Source organism: Anabrus simplex, chromosome 1 (assembly GCF_040414725.1).
Source record: "Anabrus simplex isolate iqAnaSimp1 chromosome 1, ASM4041472v1, whole genome shotgun sequence".
NCBI classification, from domain to species: Eukaryota; Metazoa; Arthropoda; class Insecta; order Orthoptera; family Tettigoniidae; genus Anabrus; species Anabrus simplex.
In genome coordinates this window covers 1,145,157,325-1,145,179,000 of record NC_090265.1, presented here as the reverse complement: position 1 = coordinate 1,145,179,000, position 21,676 = coordinate 1,145,157,325, and the positions used below count along the sequence as shown (strand labels likewise).

The following is a 21,676-nucleotide window of genomic DNA, read 5'->3' as shown; positions in this document are numbered from 1 at the left end:
AAAACAATTGTAAAAAATTAGAGACCAAAAGCAAACAAATTATAAAGGGGCTAACATTTAATCAATTGGAAGCTTGTTAAAAAAAAACACATCATCATCATGTATTGTCTGATACAAATTATATTTTACCCTTGCATGAACGAGTCTGACGCCATGGAAGACTTCTAAGAAGATGAGGGAACGGACTACCCATGACTACCCGAATCAGCCCAAGATGATCGACCGAGATCAAAGATGATGGCAGCAGAATCAGCTGCTAGCCACGAGATTTGCAGGTGGTAGCTGAGCAGATCAGACCATCCCCAAAACACAGAGGAATCAAGGTATGTTTCTTGTTATATTAAAATGTTTATGTAATTTGGTACAAAATAATCCTATAGGTTACCTGCAAGTAAAATATAATTGTTGTGCCCGATGTAATTAACTTCTTTTACATGGCAAGCTCTCGCGAATAACTTATGTGCCAATCTATTTATATTGAAGTAGGAAGTGACCTAGGTATAAACAAATCTCAGTCATCCAACAGATTTTATGACATAGGGAGTGTGTTACAAGAATGTGTAGACCTCAAATCATAATTAAGGTTAGTGTAGATGTCATTCAAGGAATACTGAAGAGTTTATACACTGCGTATTATTAGGTTTGGTTGTGGAAGCGTAACGATGTTAGAAAGGATGAAGGCTATGAAAATATGAGAAGAAATGGATCCTATGTTAATTATGGAGAGAAGAGAAGCAATGATACATCGAGGGAAGTTATTCTTATAATGAATTGTAGTAATGAGAAGAAATGCGATGTGAAGTGCATTGGTTACGAAGTAGAAGAGTTGATTGAAGAATAAGATGAAATATGAAGTATATGAAAGTGTATCCGTCGTCGAGTATAAGAAGAAATGGAATATTTTATGTAATAATTGATACAAGATAGGATCATACTTGTCAGTGATTGGATAGCAATGTTTTTTGTCTTCGAGAATATGCATACCACCGTAACTGCAGCGTACTCAACCTGAAGTAAGACCGATGATAATGGAATATAGTCACCTAATAACCACCCTAATATAAATAAATGGTATGATACTAGGTTTTGATATGGTTAACCGGCATATACAGAGCTACAGTCTTCATAACAAATCAAGTCAGGATTGAAGCCATAATACAAATCATTACAGTGTTATATGAGAGAATAATTGATTTTATGTAGTAGTATATTTTCAGATCATGGAAGTTTTCACTATGTTTACTGGCACACGTAAAATATGAGCTATGCATGACATGTTTGACCTTGCTAGTAAATTAGATGCATTGGATATTTGAATTTTAGACATGACATTATTTCTTACTGAATAGTAGATTAATGACAGCGAATATTAGCTGACTAATACAAGAAACTTATTGAGAATTCAGAAGCTTAAGAAGACATCAAAACCTATGATAAAACTCAGATCAACGAAAGAACTTACACAAAAATTTAGGTCAATTGAAGAAAGTTATTCAGTTAAAATGGTCATATACACTATAAATAATTTTTTTGAAGAATAATCTCTAACAATGTTAAATTCTTCTGTTGTTTTATCATGATCAAATTAAGAGATTCTGAAGTTCATTTTACACTATTTTTATGTTAATTGTTTGTAAAAAATTTGTCACTATTTATACTGGGGTACTTAAAATTGTATATCCCTCACATTTTTAAACCAAAATCCATGAACTTTGAACAAAAGCAATCTACATTACACGGGGAATGTTCCCTACCACTTTTGCTTGAATCAGTCACAAGTAAGGGTTTTAAAGTTATATTACAATTTAAGTTTCTGCAAATTTTGTTTAACAAAATTGTTTAAAAAGTTGTTAAAATTATCTCATTTCCTCAGTACTAGGGAACATAGATACATGTATTAGCTTTAGTTTAAAATAAAAATCATGCAGATACCATTTCTGTGACAAAAGTTAAAAGCACTTTGAATGACTTCAAATGTCAGAAAATGAATTAATGAGTAAATCACATTTCAAAGTTTACTTCGTATGTTTTCACTCACATGCTGTTTTTGCCACATCAGAAACTTTCTGGAACATACAAAGGTCCTTCCTTGGAAACTGTATGGTCTTCCTTTATATTTGTCCGGACTCTGAGGTACCTCCTTCTTGTCTTCCCTTCTGGAGTAGACTTTCTGGCACATGTTGAAATACAAAGTTGGTCTGAACGTTTCACTGAGTTTACCATGTACATTCCAGGAATTATGTTCATTCTTTTCATAACTTGAAGCTCTATTCGTCTTCCACAATTAAAGTGACATACAGCATCCATTACAGCTAGTTTTAATGTGTTGAGACCAACACAGGAGGTTTTCGGACACCGCAGCCAAATGGTGCCATTGAATGACTCATTATTATTTTGTATCTTGCCATGCAGACACTTAGCAAGCATATCAGAAGCAGACAAGTATTGCATTCTGGTGGGATGAACATGCACTAATATGAAACAAGTGAAGAACAATATGCTACTTGACGGAAACCAGTGGAAAATTAAAGAGAAATTCAATTTAGGCTCGAAAGGAATTTTATAGATCTACTAATACGCAAGACATGACAGCTGTCAGAACGGTCACGCCCTCTCACGTTAAATAAATTATTTTGACATAAAATATTAATAGTATATTTATGAACCAGACATTTTCTAAAACTAGAAGGAATTTCCTACAAAATGGAATAAAAATTTTAAAATGTGAAAGTTCAAAAAAATTATGTATATTTTTATTCCATTTGAATATTATAATCCCTTGTAAGCTATAGTAGAATATATCTCCATTTTCAGTTAAAAATGTATTTTCAAGAATAGGTCGCAGTTAAAGATTTTCATTTTATGAAAAATTTATGAAGATAGAGGTTAGCCTGTTTCAACTGATCATAGGCAAAAATGGCAATGTCAATAAATAGTTGTAACTCAAAAGAATTACTTAAGAACTTATTTATGGATTTAATAGTAGAGTAAGGAATATTAGATAAGTTACTGCGTTTCTTTAAGTTGGAATGTCACTCTATTGATGCGTCGGGTGTCAACATCCATATCAGATTGTAAATGGGTAACAATGTATCGGTGCGTCAAAATCTTTTTCACATCCCACGTAAAAAAAACAACAATTTGGAACCCTCAGAAGCCAGCTCGGAATCTTTTACATTGACTGACCTGGACACAGGAAGGGCATAATACCATAGGCCAACAGTGATATGAATACAGTAGAACCTCGATTATACGTTCCCGGAAACTACGTTCTCCCATATTATTCATTCAAATTACGTGGTCCGTGAGCATCCTAATCAAGTCACGTTTTAAAAATCCTGCATTATCCGTTCCTCGAAGAAACGATTTCCCGGATCAACCGTCCAGAAATTTCAGTCCCATCAACGCTAAATCCTCGATCACACATTTTTCAAGAAATTCTATCTCACGAAAGGACTAAGGCATGGATCTTGGTGTTAATGTTCCGTAATTGCGGTAATTTGAGAAAGTACTGTACTAGAAGAGCGATCGGCGGTGAAGTTGCATAAGGGACCATCTTAGCATCGCATTCGGCTGGTATTGTTTATAGAATCATCATAAAGCAGAGAGTGTCCGCAACAACTGGGAGGAGATAGAGTGCATTTCGACAGCTCTACTTGAAGACGGAACGAGTTTCGTCAAATGTTCGTACTTGCAAATCGTTTACATTATGTCCAGGGTTAGAATTTCTTCTCCCCCCCCCCCCCTTCCCGAGTGTATCACCGAACAGGTTTTCGGCACTTTCCTCAGGGCACTGTATTTATAGTCTCTGGACTTTCAGGCAGGAATCAAAACTGCTCCTTCTTAAGTAACACAAATGTAGTATTTTAATATTATCGTATATGATTATGTTATCAAGACCAGAGCAGATGTTGCACCTTACATACATAAAGCTATGGGAGGTTTTGGGATTGCCTATTACTGTTTTGGTCCTAATATAAGACTGGTAATTTCACTTTTTTTGTGTCAAAATGTTATAAAAACCTCAATCGTTTTATTTGTGCACGTTACATTTAAAAATTTGTATCATTTCGCACTCGTACGGACTTGTACAGCGAGCACACTTTCCAGTTGAGCTCAAGGTCGCGAATAACAGTAATTTCGGGGAAGTGTTAATGATATTTTTTCTCTTTCCAATTCGACTGTGATTAGTGACGAGCAGAATGGAATATAATGCATTCGAGAACTTGAGGATCCATACTTATATTTGAAACCATATTCTTGAGTTCAGACATAACCTTTAAAAGACGATGTAGGCCTAATTTACGCGGTACAAGATTTCCATCAACTGACTACGAACAGTGGTATACCAGTGACCAAAATACAATGGAAGATTTTTAAAAAAAAGTGATTTTGCTATCATGTTGGGTGCTTTTGTATCTAATGTGCTTTATTTTATTAGGTTAGAGAATTAAAATCTACTTGTGGTCGATTGTTGTTTGGCTTGGTGTTAAGGGTATTAGATTTTTGGAAGATAAAAGCTGATGAAAGTTGCTAAACTGAAAGAAGTTTTCAGAGGAAATTGATGAAGTTTCCCCGGTAAAACTGAATGTAAAGTTTCGAGATTTTTAAGTTGCGTACCGGTAATTGAGGTTTGAAGCCGGCCCCGCAGTCTAACTTGCCTGCCTCTCACCCGCAGCGCCCGGGTTCGATTCCCGGCCAGGTCAGACATTCTTACCTGGATATGAGGGCTGGTTCCAGGTTCACTCATTCAACGATTACCTTTCACTGAGGAGATATTTAACCCTTTCGCACGAACTATCTTTGACTCACTGTCTGCCGAAATCTAGAGTAATAATTTGCTTGTCAGGTATAGTTGTGGAGTACCTTCACTAAATAACTTATTCAGTAAAAACCATTTAAGATATCGCTTTCAAATTTTGTAATAATGGCAAATACACTATAGTTATACAATGAGATCACATAATTACACGCAGGACACCCCCTGCCCTCCGTTCAGAATAATACATCAAGAATCAACCAATATGGTGCATAATGTTAAATTGCTTGTTCTTCAAGTCAGTCTGAATTGCTGGAGCTGATGGAGCTCTTATTTTCTTGGTAATGCAGAGAACGCAGGAATTCACCCTGAATCTCCCAATTTATTTCATTTTTGGGATCAGTCGGATGAAGATATTTAGGTAGCAAATCATTCTCCCTCTCGGACATACAAGTTATAAACATTCACTGAATGGGATGGGAAGATAAATTGACATTAGTTGCAATATTATGTAAGTAGAGGCTCATCGTCCGAAACAGAATTAACTGGAGAATTAAAACTGATAACTATGTTTTGTACAAGTAGGCCTAATATTTTAAAAGGAGACTGTACCTGAATGAACATTTCCTGTCCTGTGCCGTATTTCGATTTCCCCCAGATTCATATCCTGTCCCAACTGCTTCCCATACCATTTTTATCATCATACCTACAACTTCAAACTCACTACCTTTGCATTAGTCTACATATTGATCTAATTTGTAACAAATATCCTCCGCACTCAACTGGTTATGAGCAGCCATGTTGCTGCAATATGTTTACATTCAGTCAGCTGTTCTATCCAAGAAAACATAATATAACACTTTATTTTAGGATTCCATGCATGCAAGTTGTATCTAGGAAGCGTAGGGAATTCACTGTTTCCAAAAAGTTGTACTTTGCAGACAGATGGCAGAGGAAGTCGGTTTGAAAGTCGAATACGCTTTACTACGCAACCCGCGGGAGACAATGTGAGACTCCAGTACGCTTTACTACGCAACCCGCGGGGAAGAGTTAATGGTGAGATGGTGACCCAGGTCTAGAGAGCCAGGAATAACGGCCGAAAGTATTCGCCACACTGACCATGGGTCACCTCATAATCTGCAGGCCTTCGGACCGAGCAGAGGTCCCTTGGTAGGCGGAAGGCTGCAGTTTGGTTTGGTTTGGTTTGGTTTAGGAGTGTTTGTAAGATTATAAGTACACATATTTCATTTTTGTTATATTTAGCTAGATTGTTGTTCATTCGTTCCCGGATTTTCTGTTTTCCCGTGTTGTATGTTTTTTTTTTTTTTTTTTCTTTTCCTTCTTCCAGGGTCCCTCCAAAAATGGAGAATTGAGGTTCCACTGTAGCTGTTAAACATCATCAGTTTGGCCGGTTTTCGAATCATGTCATCCCATAAAAGTGTTCTTCCTTGTTGGTGGAATTCTCATCCCTTTTGTACTCCGCAATTTCTTTTCTGACCAAATTATCACTGGAGATTACACTTCCAAGGTACGGAAAACTATCCACACACTCCAGCTGGTGGTCTCCTAGTTTTACACTTGCTGGACACCCTTCTCTGTTGACTGCCATCACCACTGTCTTAGTCTCGCTCATGTTGAGGTTGTATTCCTGGAACTGGGATTTCCTTACGTTGAGTCTGGTCTGTACTTCTTCTGTTTCACCCCAGATCAGGATATCATCAGAAAAGGCCACTGCATTTAGTTTCACCTAACTTTTCCTTAACGTTTTCATTACATTTTCCATAATAGTGATGAACAGTAGTGGGGACAGTGCAATTCCTTGTTGAACTCCACTCTTGGTCTCAAACCATGATGATTGACCTTCCACAATTTGTACACAGGTAGTACAGTCTTTGTACATCTGAATTTCCCTTACCAGTCCTTCAGCCACATTTCATTTCCTCAGGCACTCCCAGATCTTATCTCTTATAACACTAGCATAGACCTTTTCTATATCCAGGAATACAATGGACCAGGTCCCTGCCTTTTTCCCAATACTTTTCCATCAGCATGCAGGTGCTAGAAGTTAGATCCACTGTTGATCTGTTACTTCTGAATCCATATTGCTCCTCAATGAACTACAATGACCAGTAAAATGAACAGAAAATGGGAACATTACAAAGAAATGGAAGAACTTCAACAGAGCTATCATCAGCTAATCACTTAAAAATACAATGAAGACCCATAAGAAGGAGAGAGAGAGACACTATGGTGAAGTAAGAGTGCAAACAAAATTTTATGAAAGGAAGAAAATGAAAAAAGAATGCAACAGAACACTGAAGTAAGATGATGTAAATAGAAGGAAGAAGGTAACTAAAAAAGAAAAGATGAGAAACAATGGTCGGTTACCTCATGCCTCCATTAAATGTTGTTTGAGTCTAAAGGAACTAAAGCTAGAAAGTTTTGAAAAAAGAAAACTGTTTCAAGAATTTCATTGATTTTTGCAACTTTTGCTTTTATATAAATTACATATTTTTCATAATAATTACAGATACTGAACCAAGCAAGACAGGAAACAAAAGAGTAGAAAATGAATTATTGAAAGAAAGAGAGGAAAGAAATTAAAGCACAAAAATACTTCAGCATTGCCATAAATAAGGTTTTTTTCCTTGCTTTACATCGCTCCAACACAGATAGATCTTATGACGACGATGGGACAGAAAATGCCTAGGAATGGGCAGGAAGCGGCCGTGGCCTTAATTAAGGTAAAGACCCAGCATTTGCCTGATGTGAAACTGGGAAACCACGGAAAACCATCTACATAGCTGCCGACAGTGGAGTTCGAACCCACTATCTCCCGGCTGCGAGCTCACAGCTGCGTGCCCCTCCCCGCATGGCCAACTCGCCCGGTAAATAAGAATTCTATGGAAGCAACAGATAAATACGCAGAAGGGGATAGCTAGGATACGAAATATAGCACAAGAAAGTAATATATTTAGCTCTTCATTATTAGGGGTTAAAGGCAAATTATGTGAGGTAAGTGGTAAATACTCATAAGGAGATAGGTTGAAAAAACAAAGGCCTCATGGAAAGCTGCTTCTCTTCTCAATATCTTTCTTAACATGCTTGAATTATGGCATGCATTAAGTACTATTTTGTTTGAATTACACAAGAACCTAACTAAGACACGATACAAATTCTCTTCCACAATAAAGCTGGGTACTGCCTTTAGTCAATTTCATAATACTTACTTGGATAAAATTCGCAGTTCAGATTTGCGTGGTTTTGCTAGTGCTTGCAAACGCACATTGAGATTAATAGCCACGTAGCATTCGCAAGATTTTGTGAAACAACAGTCTAGAGGTGTCTCACCAAGATTATTCTTCAAATCCACCCGAGCACCTCGTGCCAAAAGTAATAGCACACATTCATACTTGTTTTGACGAGCAGCAATGTGCCTAAAAACAGACAATATCTTTCAGTCACATGAACACTAGAAAAGGAAATCCTTCTACACAATGCAGGTGATAAATTACTCACAGGGGAGTGTCTCCAGCAGTATTCGTACAGTTCACTTCGCAACTGTAATTGAGCATCATCTCCGAAATATCTACGCTACCAGAAAAGGCAGACCAATGAAGAGCTATGTTTTGTTCATTGTCTCGGATTAGAGGATCAGCTTTCTTCTCCAGAAGAAACCTAAAATCATGCAAATAAACAGATCATTCTTCTGCAATTCTTACAAGAAAATCTTCACTAGACAAAACATGCCAAGTACAATTTAACTCAAATTTTACCTGAAAATCTAAACTTCTATATATGTACACACCTAACAATCTCCAGATGACAATGTTCTGCAGCCCATACAAGTGATGTCCATCCACCATCATCCACGGCATCAATAACTGACCTTGCAGCATTAGGAACAGATAACAAGTAATGGCATGCCTCCAAATTACCAGCCTTAGCAGCCATGTGAAGAACAGTCTGGCCCTCAGCTCCCTAGACCAGATAATAAAGAGCATTTCAGTAAAATTCTCAGAAGTGTTATCTGTCACAGAATGAAGAAGTGTGTGGCAGTTTATCACTTTTCAAATGGAGCAAATTTCCGGCTATGTCTTGCCACAAGCTATTTTATTGTGACCTGGAAACAGGCAAATATTGTTCCGTAATTAAATGAGGTAACAAATGCAATGCTTCATCCTAAAGGCTGACCCCATCACGACTATACATCTTTGGTATACTTTGAAAACATCATTTCCTGACCTTCACCTTTTCCTATATCTCAGACACCTAGCATGGTTTTCTATCTTGGGGGCGGGGGGAGGGTCCTGTCTAACAACTAACATACCAGGCTACATATAGTTAGGTAAAACGATTTTGCAGCTAAATCAAAACTAGACATCTTCAACGAAGACACTTGGAAGCTTTTGATTCTGTAGACCATTACTACTACATAAGCTCTCTGGATGATTATGCAGCAGTTTTCAGGTTCTTCTTGCTGGCTTCATACATAACTGCTGGCAAAAAAGAGTAAAACTCATAATTACCAAGTCACCTCTGGTATCCTGCAGGGTAGTGCTTTCAGACGAACAATTTACAGCAAATAACCTACTCTTCACTAATAACTGGAAGATAATTGCAGAGGTCAGGAACTCAACAGATGTAGCTCTTTTTTATTTAATTCTTAGTTGTTAATGTCGCACTAACACACTGAAGGTTTTCGGCAATGCAAGGATGGGAAGGGGCTAGGAATGGAAAGGTAGCATCCTTGGCCTTAATTTCAATACTGGTGTGCAAATCGGAAACCATGGAAAACCATCTTCACGGCTATCAACATGGAGCTTCTCTAAAGTGCTGACCCAACATCCTTTCGAACTGGGGTCGTATTTGGAAATTTAATCCCAATCCAGTAAAATGCAGCATCTTGACCATAACCCTATGAAACTCTTACACAATAGCAAGAGGTGTTAATTCAATAGCAAACTACAATTCAAATGTCATATACAATGGTCAATATTCAGGGATATGGCAGGAACGATCATTTGAAGCAAAAAAACTTCATATAGACATATGCCCTATTCCGAATGGTTTCCAAGACAGAACACATTTAACACACGTTTGTTTTTGGGCTAGTAGCACCCACTCAACCTCTTTGACGTTTTATTCTAGCCCAACCTCTTTGCTTGGTATGTCTTTCTGCCATTAAATTAGCCCATTGAACGTTCAGTTGCCCATGATGTGTTGTGAGTGACATAGTCCAAGGGTTTGAGATTGTATTAGAGAAAAGCATCAGTTGACTGTGTTTGTACATGCACTGGCCAAAATGCCACACATCTACACTAATGAAGAATAAGCAGATATGGTGTATGTTTATAGCTTCTGCGATGGCAGTTCTCCTGCTGCTGACGAGGAATACTGCCGGCACTTTCTGATACATCAAATTTCTGGTCGTGGTGTACCAGTTTTTTTTGTTTGTTTGTGTTTTTTTTTTTGCTAAGGGCTTTATGTCGCACCGACACAGATAGGTCTTATGGTGACAATGGGATAGGATAGGCCTAGGATTTGGAAGGAAGCAGCCGTGGCCTTAATTAAGGTACAGCACCAGCATTTGCCAGGTGTGAAAATGGGAAACCACAGAAAACCATTTTCAGGGCTGCTGACAGTGGCATTCGAACCTACTATCTCCCGGATGCAAGCTCGCAGCCGCGCGCCTCTACAAGCACGGCCAACTCGCCCGGTTCCCGAAGTTTTCAGCACATTGTGTGAAACGGCTATTCTTCCAAGTTCCCATTTTACTTCTGAATGTCTAGTTCAACAACCTGTCCAAGAACAGCAACACATTGTTAAAATGGTGCAGCACAGTCCTACTACCAGCACACAGTGACTTTCTGCACATATCAATATCCTACGAACATGTGTATGGCAAACATTACATGCAGAAAACTTGTACCCAATTCAAAACGCCAAAGAGGTTGGGTGGGTAAAACACATATGTGCATGCCACTGGCCCAACAAGTAATGTACATTAAATGTGTTCTATCTCAGAAACCATTCGGAATAGGGCATATGTCCATATGAAGTTTTTGCTTCAAATGAGCGTTCCTATCATATCCCTGAATATTGACCATTCCTCTTTTGACACCCTATATAAATACAGCCAATGCCATGAAAGTAACCAGCATTCATTACTGTTTTATAGAAATCTCTTATCTTACTGCTTTTCATTTCTTCTTCTTTACAATTACTTAGCCTCCTTTGAACAACTGCTCTCCAATAATGACAGTGGCCTCACCCTCTAATATTAAACCAGACAGAGCAGTGCCCTCCTTCACACTGGCGCCAGCTTTCATAGCCAATGTCAACTGCAAACGTAACAAGAAGTGACCCAGGCAGGGTGGATGCCCAGACTTTTACAGCAGCGAGATGGATAGGTGGTGGATCTACTATCAACTTGCCCCCCCCCCCCTCTCTCTCTCTCTCTCTCTCTCAGATGGACGTATCCAGGACAAGTGTGACCCTGTGCACCTATTCTTCTGTTGCTGCAGTCAAATAATAGTTGCCAAACTCTACTAATCCATAGCCGTTCTTATTTCCTGTTGAAATGTGACAACTTCCACACAACTAAGCTATGTTTTCATCCTTCAGAGCTGTTCTCATGAAACTGTACTGTATGAAAGAGCAGAGTCTAAGAAAGTTCCTTGTATTCTCACTAGGCATTTCTGTCCAGCGAGTCTGCCGTGAAATAATAAAGAACAACAGAACAAACATTTTTCTAATCAGTACCAAGTGAGAACAGAAGACAGTAAGAGTAATGCAGTATTTAACATCTGGTTGCAACTGCATCAATAAAAGCCTAACAACATTTTACTCTCATTACATGCAATCAAAATACACTGCTCATGACGCATCAACAAAACAATTTCTGATTGTTTCTCCAAGCCTGTAAATTCAATAGTCACTCTCAAAATTATTAGCATAGCCCAGGTAAGCAATTTAGATATCATACGTATGAAACCCCTCTGAAGTGTATTACCAAAATTCAGATCATTTGGCAACACACAATAAGATGACAAGAATATGCTAGTCCACACCTATGGAAATTAAGTGTTGATAAACTTAACCATAATAGATTAATATGGTTGGTTGATCCGTACTGACTTGTCTGAATCTATTACAGAACTATTTAAAATAGTTTTACTTGAGTCCGCCTTGTCAATACACCATAAAATGAAAGAAAACTATTTATTTTACCATACATGTTTCGGGAAGTCATCACATCTACTACAGTTGAAGTGCAGTATATACACAAAGAATATCCCACATATTTCCTTCAAAATCTAGCAGTGAAAACTCCGGGTGCAGGTATTGTTTGCATCAAGGTTGGTACAGTGCTCCTGACATTTTGTATTTTTCCATCTAGTCACTTGACAACTTTGTTCCACCACTAAGAAGTGTGCAGCGTATATATCAAGTCTTTAGCACAGCATCAGTTGAAGTAGTACCACGTGTTTAGGATGGCTGGTGTGTGTTCACATAACAGGGATGGGTTGTGAAAGGGGTCTCGAAGAGTCGACTGCTCCTTCTGAAATCGACACTGTAATGCATTACCGCCGACTCCCAGCCTTTAACGGAAATATGTGAATTTGTAGAACATTATTAGCTAGAAATCACAAAATGTTGCCCAAGATTATTGTTATGAAAAGAAACTTGTGCCAATGCAGAATGGTTAAGTACATTATGCTGTATTAACGCTTAATACACTCCGCATTCCTCAAGCAGAAAGAGAAAGGGAATAGCCCAGGTACGTAAGTAATATGGTATTACAGTAGTGGTGCCAGTTTGGCAATATCCAGTTATACAGCCAACAAGCATAATAGCAGCTGAAGAAGAACACCTGAAGATCACAATTTTCCAGCAGATATTCCATGAGGTCAGACAAGCTCTAGCACACATTTTACAATGAAAGAAATTGAATGAGTGAAAGATGTCACACAATTAACTTAAAAGCTTTTAATTAGTCAGCATTCTCTGTAATAGCATTATCAGCTACTATGCATTGAATTTTGTCCTGCATTTCGCAAGCTGACATCATCCACCACGTTATGACAGACAATGGTTATCTTATCACATTTAATTAGAATTTTAAAGCAAACAACCTTGTAGTTTTACATGACTACCCCCCTGTTTTACTTAGAATTCAAACCATAAGAACACGATTTCTTATTTCAAAAGACTCCGACATTTGAACCATTGGAAACCTTAGTGAGAAGCCAGCGATTATATCTCTCAGCTATCAACCAACTAAGCAATGTCATGTACATATCGAATATGCCCTCCATTCAGAGTATAACATGGGTTTTACCTGTGATTCATAGTGTGTCCCATATCACAATTAAGCAAGGAAACACAAGACCACGATAGTAGCAATACGACCATGTTCGAAGATCTACGCATTCAGACTGGGCTACTCGAGTGTATCAGCCAGACTTACCTCCCATACTTCCGACACATCACTAGAAGAACAGGCGCCCTAGGGAAGCTTGTGTTGAAACAAAGGTTAACTGCAAGAGACCATGAGGAAGACATCCATCAGATGGATGGACCTGCTGCAGCCTCTGCTGGGGAAAATCTTTCAAACGAGGCTACCCCTAATATAGCAAAACACTGCCAGACTTGAACAAAGAAAATAAACACAGTAAAAGCATGAACGCCACCATGTTTTTAACCATCATTCGTTAATTCTGCTGGGGCTGGGAGTATATGCCGTCTTCGTAATCATTTCATATCCATCACGACGTGCAGATCGCCTATGGGAGTCAAACCAAAAAGACCTGCACCTGGTGAACCGAACATGTCTTTGACACTCCCAGTGCGAAAGGCAAAACGCCATTTCAGTGTAATTTTAATTAAAAGATACTATACGCGGTGTTTCAATTTAGAGATTTTCTGTTATGTCTTTCAGACAAGCTTGCGATTGAAGATATTCCATGTGATATGGCCATGACAGAATTGTATTAAAACAATGATTGTTAACAAATAAGAACTGTATTACTGTAAATTTCTATGTAAATATGTGAAGTTCAACACTGCCAAATTTCCTGTAACACATTTTACCTAAAATTAATCCACTTTCATGGATCTCTGACAATACTTTTCCTCTCCGTGCCCTGTTCAACGATTTACATGGAAGGACAGTGAACAATTATGGCAATGTCCGACATAACCAGAAGGACATACCAAAAAATTTCTAAACTCACGTTTAAAAATGAAGAAGGGAGATGATATAGCAAGGTGAAAGAAAACCTGTGCATTGTAAAATGGAAAGATAAGAGGGAAGCGTATGTGCCAACTAACATGCACCAACCGGTTAACCAGTTACTTTCTGGATGAAATTGGATATGCAACGAAACTTCTCACTGTCAAGAGCTACGATACCCACATGGGCTGTTGACAAGAGCGATAGTACAATAGTTATGGTACTGCATGCCGAACATGGAAATGGATCTACCTGCTGAACATCATTATTTTGAATGCCTTCATCAATCACTTGGCCAATGGCAGCAAGCTATCTCAGTAAGAATTTCATAAGCTAATTCTTAGAAACCTAATAAATGTAGTGTGTTTATTCTATTACTGTGAAATATTTGTGTAATATAGTACCGTTTCTGTGGTACCTGTAGTAACTCTCTTACTAAAATGCTGTCGTAATTGGGGTAGACTTAACTGCAGTTAAGAATTGTGTAATTCTTGTGTATTATTCTCTGTTTCCAGTAATTAACAGCAATTTACATCCTGTTAGTGTGTTGTAGGAATAAAAAATCGTACCATTACGTAGTATTGTAGTGTAGTAGTAGCCTATATTAATTAACTTACTGTCGTATGATCTTTGTGAACTAACCTAGACAATATTTCTTTCCTTTTATTTTTATTTTGCACAGAATAAGTTATCATATTTTTCCTTTTCTTTTCATTATTTAGTAAAAAATGGCTAAGCAGTGTGAGTGTAGGAACTGTGGGTGTGGCCAGGCATTAATGAGTATGAGGGAGGAGTTGGAGAGCTTGAGGGAGATAATTAGGATTCTCTCAGAGGATAGGAAGGAAAGGAGGCCTCCAAACAATGTACAGGATACAGTAGGTGTAATAGAGGGATGGGAAGAAAAGGGGAGAATTCTAGTAGACAGGTGGTCTAATGTTTTAAGGGGAAGGAGACTGCAAGCTAAGGGCTCCATTCAGGATCAAAATTCAGGACGGGTGTCGGTGAGAAATCGGTACGAGTCACTGTAGGTAGAACAACTGAGGGAAGATGAACAGGGAACTACTGCCGAGAAGTGTGGAAGTAGGAGAAAGGGAAGAGTGAGGGAAGGGAAATGTGGAGTAGTGGATAGGAAAAGACAGGTGGAACAGGGTATGGGATGGAGAAAAGGGAGGAGAAAGAAGCTTCTGCAGCTGTCAGGAAAGATAGGACTGACCAGGAGGGGAGGGGATCAAATGAGGTGGGTAAGGTTGAGGCTCTGGTCATGGGGGATTCTATCGTTAGACATGGCCATACAAATTTTAGTGAAAAATGGAAGAGTATGTATAGATACTTTAGGCAGAAACAGGTTCCAAGAAGTACATTCCAAGAATCATTAATGAACAAGGGGAGTGTGTATGCAAGGATCTTCAAAAGGCAGAAGTATTCAGTCAGCAGTATGTAAGAATTGTTGGTTACAAGGATAATGTCCAGATAGAGGAGGTGACTAATACTAAAGAAGTATTAAAATTTACATATGATAACAATATTTACAATAAGATACAAAAGTTGAAAACTAGAAAAGCGGCTGGAATTGATCAGATTTCTGGGAACATACTAAAGACAATGGGTTGGGATATAGTACCATATCTGAAGTACTTATTTGATTATTGTTTGGTCGGAGGAGCTATAGCAGATGAATGGAGAGTTGCTATAGTAGCCCCTGTGTATAAAGGAAAGGGAGATAGACATAAAGGTGAAAATTACAGGTCAGTAAGTTTGACATGCATTGTATGTAAACTTTGGGAAGGCATTCTTTCTGTTTGTGAAAGTAATAACTGGTTCGATAGAAGGCAGTTCGGGTTTAGGAAAGGTTATTCCACTGAAGCTCAACTTGTAGGATTCCAGCAAGATATAGCAGATATCCTGGATTCAAGAGGTCAATTGGACTGTATCGCGATTGACCTGTCTAAGGCATTTGATAGGGTAGATCCTGGGAGACTACTGGCAAAAATGAGTGCAATTGGACTTGACAAAAGAGTGACTGAATGGGTGGTTCTGTTCCTAGAAAACAGAACTCGGAGAATTAGAGTAGGTGAAGCTTTATCTATCCCTGTAATAATTAAGAGGGGAATTCCTCAAGGCAGTATTATTGGACCTTTATGTTTTCTTACATATATCAATGATATGTGTAAAGAAGTGGAATCAGAGATAAGGCTTTTCGCAGATGATGTTATTCTGTACAGAGTAATAAATAAGTTACAAGATTGTGAGCAACTGCAAAATGACCTCAATAATGTGAGATGGACAGTAGGCAATGGTATGATGATATACAGGGCTAAAAGTCAGATTGTGAGTTTCACAAATAGGAAAAGTCCTCTCAGTTTTAATTACTGCGTTGATGGGGTGAAAATTCCTTTTGGGGATCATCGTAAATACCTAGGTGTTAATATAAGGAAAGATCTTCATTGGGGTAATCACATAAATATGACTGTAAATAAAGGCTACAGATCTCTGCACAAGGTTATGAGGTTATTTAGGGGTTGTAGTAAGGATGTAAAGGAGAGAGCATATTTGGTGAGACCCCAACTAAAGTATGGTTCCAGTGTATGGGACCCTCACCAGGATTACTTGATTCAGGAACTGGAAAAAATCCAAAGAAAAGAAGCTCGATTTGTTCTGGGTGATTTCCGACAAAAGAGTTGCGTTACAAAAATGTTGCAAAGTTTGGGTTGGGAAGACTTGTGAGAAAGGAGACGAGCTGCTCGACGATGTGGTATGTTCCGAGCTGTCAGTGGAGTGATGGCGTGGGAGGTTTCAGTAGATAAATAAGTTTGGGTGGTGTCTTTAAAAGTAGGAAAGATCACAATATGAAGATAAAGTTGGAATTCAAGAGGACAAATTGGGGCAAATATTCGTTTATAGGAAGGGGAGTTAGGGATTGGAATAACTTACCAAGGGAGATGTTCAATAAATTTCCAATTTCTTTGCAATCATTTAAGAAAAGGCTAGGAAAACAACAGATAGAGAATCTGCCACCTGGGCTACTGCGCTAAATACAGATCAGTAGTGATTGATTGACATTTAGTAAGTGCGAATATTTGACGAAACTCGTTCCGTCTTCAAGCAGAGCTGTCGAAATGTGCTGTGTCTCCTTACAATGGTTGTGGCCACGCTCTGCTTTATGATTTCCAAGATTCTCTAAACAATACCACCCGAATGCGATGCTAAGATGGTCCCTTATGCAAGTTCACCGCCGATCGCTTTTCCAGTACAGTACTTGCTTTAATTATCGCAATGACGCGGCGTTGACACCAAGATCCATAAGTATGCCAAAGGCGTCCTTTCGTGAGATACAGTTGATTGAAAAACACTTGATCGAGGATTTAGCGTTCATGGGACTGAAATTTCTGAACGGTTGATCCGGGAAATCGTTTCTTTGAGGAACGGATAATGTGGGATTTTTACAACGTGATTTAAATATGATGCTCGTGGGACCACATAATTTGAACATATAATCCAGGAAAACGTAGTTTGCGGGAACGAATAATAGAGGTTCCACTGTAGTGACAACTTTTTACTACATGCTTCCACGAATGTGAGGCTATAACCAAGCCCATCAAAGTTGTGGCAGAAGATTTTAAATGTAACTTTACCGTCGTACCCATAGAAACAACTAATTTTGAGAAAATGGAATTGTAGAATCTATTAGCATGGATGCAGAATGTTAATCCATTTGAATCCACTACACCTGAAAATATTTTCGGTATATGGACAACTTGCATTCAAATTTTCAATCTTGTTCTCCCTAGCAAACTGAATTGACTTGAGTTGGCAGATCTCTGTGAATATTGTGTGACCACACTGTCGTTTGTGCGTGATGTACTCGAGTCACTTTTTTTCAAGAATTAGCCAGAAATGCCCTTCCATTGAAGTTTCCTTCGGAAAATAAGTTATTCTTTTGCCTCCAAATATGAAGAAATCAGCACCAAACACAAACACAATGCGTGTTTCAGACAGTGTCGCCCGAGTGTGCTTGCTATGGCGTGATCCCGTCAACTTAAAGGTCTGTGTCCAAATCTACGTCCCTGCCAAACTTTTTCTTCGATTTGTGTTCCCAAGGCGGTTTTAAACCACATGCAGATTTAGCAACACTGCCTCACAAAGGCCATTTGAATTCGCCTGCGCATATAATATCAGCTGATAATATGATAACGGCGCAAATATTGAATTATTTGTTTCAAGTTATTTACCAGTACACACTTAACCACATTCTCATGTATGAACGTTGTTGATATTCGATACTGGTGATGGGGAATATAACGGTGAGTTTCACTGAAGCATTGCTTTCAATCAGGTAGTAGTTTTAATGAAATAACAGTTTCTTTATAAATGAATTAACGCATTTAACAAAGCTGTACATCACACCAACATAAGTTTTATAATTTTGTTACACTGAACAGAATTCAAAAGGATGTTTTGAAACAGTGCTCAGAAGCACATACTCTACCTGAATGTAGGCAATGTTATAAACTTTATCTTCTTCGTCCGTTTCCATCTGGCGGTCTGGCACATTATTCTTCCTCTGAATCTCTGATATTCTTGATGATCATCATTTATAACTTTCATTTCCATGTTGACATTTGACATATGTGATACGAATCAGTCGAGGGATGTGCTCAATTAATGTGACTTGGACTCTAAGGAAGTAATATAAATTCAACGTGTTTTTTTAAGACATACAATTCACGTTAACTTCTTTAAAGGTATTTTTTGAGCCATATCCCATGTGAAATGTGTGTTAGTCCTGATACATTTTCTGATTGATGTATTTGTCTGAAATGATGATGATTCGAAGAGAATCAAAACTAGTCGTCATTTAATAAAGGTATAAATTATTATTATTATTATTATTATTATTATTATTATTATTATTATTATTATTATTATTATTATTATTATTAAATATCCAAAGGAGTTTGGAACACTATTTTACATAATATACTACGGTTAGAGTTAAAATACATATTCAATTTCACAATGGTCATTTAATAAAGGTATAAATTATTATTATTATTATTATTATTATTATTATTGAATATCCAAAGGAGCTTGGAACCCTATTTTACATAATATACTAGGGTTAGAGTTAAAATACATATTCAATTTTACAATGAAAAAGAATTCATGTATCTAATCTGCGGAAAATGAAGTGGATGAAGTTAATAAAATATTTCAAACAGTAGGTGGTCCACTGTATGCGAGGATCCACAGACACACATGTAGCCATCAGGACGATTGCAGGTATAAATGATACAGATTATATGAAGTGTTCAATGGTGAAACATCCCTTGACTGATTCCTATCACATAATTCCTGATGATAGCGGGAAGGACTCACATCCTTGGTGCCCAGAGACATCAGATCACATTTCACAGCTGGAATCACTATACAGTCTGCGTGCGCATGCTTTATATGATTAGTCGATCTACGTCTTGTATCATTACAATGAAACTTAATGGCAAAGTACCTCACTTCTCATCCTGCCTACAGCTCATTCCATGTTATTTTTTCTTTTGCTACTGGCTTTATGTCGCACCAACATAGATAGGCCTTATAGCGATGATGGGATAGGAAAGGCCTACGAGTTGGAAGGAAGCGGCCATGGCCTTAATTAAGGTACAGCCCCAGCATTTGCCTGGTGTGAAAATGGGAAAGCACGGAAAACCACCTTCAGGGCTACCGAGAGTGGGATTCAAACCCACCCTCTCCTGGTACAAGCTCGCAGCCGCGCGCCCCTAACTGCACGGCCAACTCGCCCGGTCATTCCATGTTAAGCAAACAGTATCACTCCTCTGACAAAAGGGTTGTCATATTGAACGGCTCTGCTAAACAGCATCACGGAGAAATAGCAGCGTGTATATATGAGTTCTCAATAAACGGGGGAGAAACTAAGTTCAAAATTAATTTTACGAACTCAAGGGGACTAGGGGTTTAGAGGGGGCTCATTCTGGTACTCACAACATAATGGGAAAACAGCAACACATACATTTGTGAAACTCTGAATAAATTCAAGATAAATGGGGAAAGAAACTAAGCTGCAAATTACTTTTCTTAACTCAAGGTGGTGGTGGGGAAGCAGGTTTAGAGGAGCTTCGTTTTGGTTTTCACAGCATAACAGTAAGAGAGTTGCACATAAATTTGTGGAACTTCTGCCAAAGTTCAAGATAAAGGATGGAAGAAACTAAACTGCAAATTACTCTTAGGAATCTAGGGTACGGGAAGTTATGAGGGGGCTTATTTTAGTTTTACAGCAACAAGGGTAAACTACTGCACATACTAAACCTAAGACTTGAATTTCAATGGAAATTGGGGAGAAAATAGACAATAATCAGAGTTTACAGGTTCAACGTGGTGTTTGGTGCTGGTGTTTATTGTTGTAAGAGGAAGTACAACTAGGCAACCATCCTCTATATAACACTAGTCAGAGAGAAATATTGGAAGGGATCCAACACTTCAAAAAATAAAGGTATCAGCCAAAGAAAGACAAGGGCATGAAAATAAAAGACTCTCTAGGCCTCAGAAACCTAATACCGTCAGGACCGGAAATGAACAAGAGATGACCAAGGGAGGTTGGATAGGACAGATGAAACAGAGGAGTCTGGCACAAGTAAGTGGAAGCAATGCCAGGACTCAGCTTAGGGACCTGTGGTCACCAACCGACGCTCCTAAATTGAGAGCCCCTGGAGCCCCTATATGTCACTCCTTATGACCGGCAGGGGCTACCGTGGGTGTTATTCCACCGGCCCCACCCACAGGGGGATTACAGGCTCAAGAGATGGGGGATGCACTTAATTGAATTTAATAAATTCACCCAAGCAACGCTGGGTACTATTATACCATCATATAACCCTGTGACAATAATGGTAAAAATTAAATGCGCTTGTGAGAAGAAACAGTATTTTGGTTCTTTCAGGAAATTCCACCTTTACAATACTACTAATTCTTTATTCCATTCAGAATAACAAGTTAAATCAAACGACAACACTCGCTTCGGAAAAGACGAGCAGCTCTAAAACAGTTTTTCAATTAAGACGTAACATCGACACGAAAAAGTCCTTTTCAAAATCTTTTAAAATGAAAAAGTAAGAAACATATACATCACATATGGAAAGTGACATATTCTACCAATTTTTAATATCTATTTAAGAGAACACAAAATTGTTTTTTATTAAGTTAGAACATAAGCAGACACATTTTCCCTTTCGACTTCGCCATGCCATTCAGCTCCCCCCACCTATTTTACTTACTTTATCTTTTTAACCCTTTCACTCCAGTCGACTGCTCTAGCAGTCGTGCAGGAGCTGTACCTTATAGTTGGTCAACTGCAGTAGTCGCATGTCTTTTGTCCATTTTCTGTTTCGCTACAGTAGACTGCTGGGGAAGTTTGGCCTTGGATGTCTCTTGTAACTGACTTGGGGAGTATATAGTTACGGCTATGATCACCAGATGACAGGAGTAACCAGTTCGAAGACGACAGCAATGTGCCCGGTATGCTGCTCACTTCGCACCCAGGTGCTCCTCTGTGTTAAAGTGTTAGCATTCAATCGCTTTTAAACTGTGAAAGGCCTGATGACGCAGGAAAGATATACTCTGGAGGAAGCTTTTGCCCTCATATTGGGTAGTGCTTTAAAGAAGATGAC

The 21,676-nt window shown here is 38.4% G+C and overlaps 1 protein-coding gene across 1 annotated transcript in view; it reads right to left on the bottom strand.

Annotated features, from left to right (window-relative positions):
- G9a (histone-lysine N-methyltransferase G9a) overlaps positions 1-21,676 on the bottom strand; it is a 429,274-nt gene that overhangs the window by 199,179 nt on the left and 208,419 nt on the right. The window contains exons 10-12 of the mRNA XM_067137709.2: positions 8,568-8,740; positions 8,279-8,437; positions 7,990-8,196 (exon numbers count right to left, since the gene is read on the bottom strand). Of these exons, the coding sequence (XP_066993810.2) occupies positions 7,990-8,196; positions 8,279-8,437; positions 8,568-8,740 (539 nt within the window). The remainder of the gene's footprint in view (positions 1-7,989; positions 8,197-8,278; positions 8,438-8,567; positions 8,741-21,676) is intronic.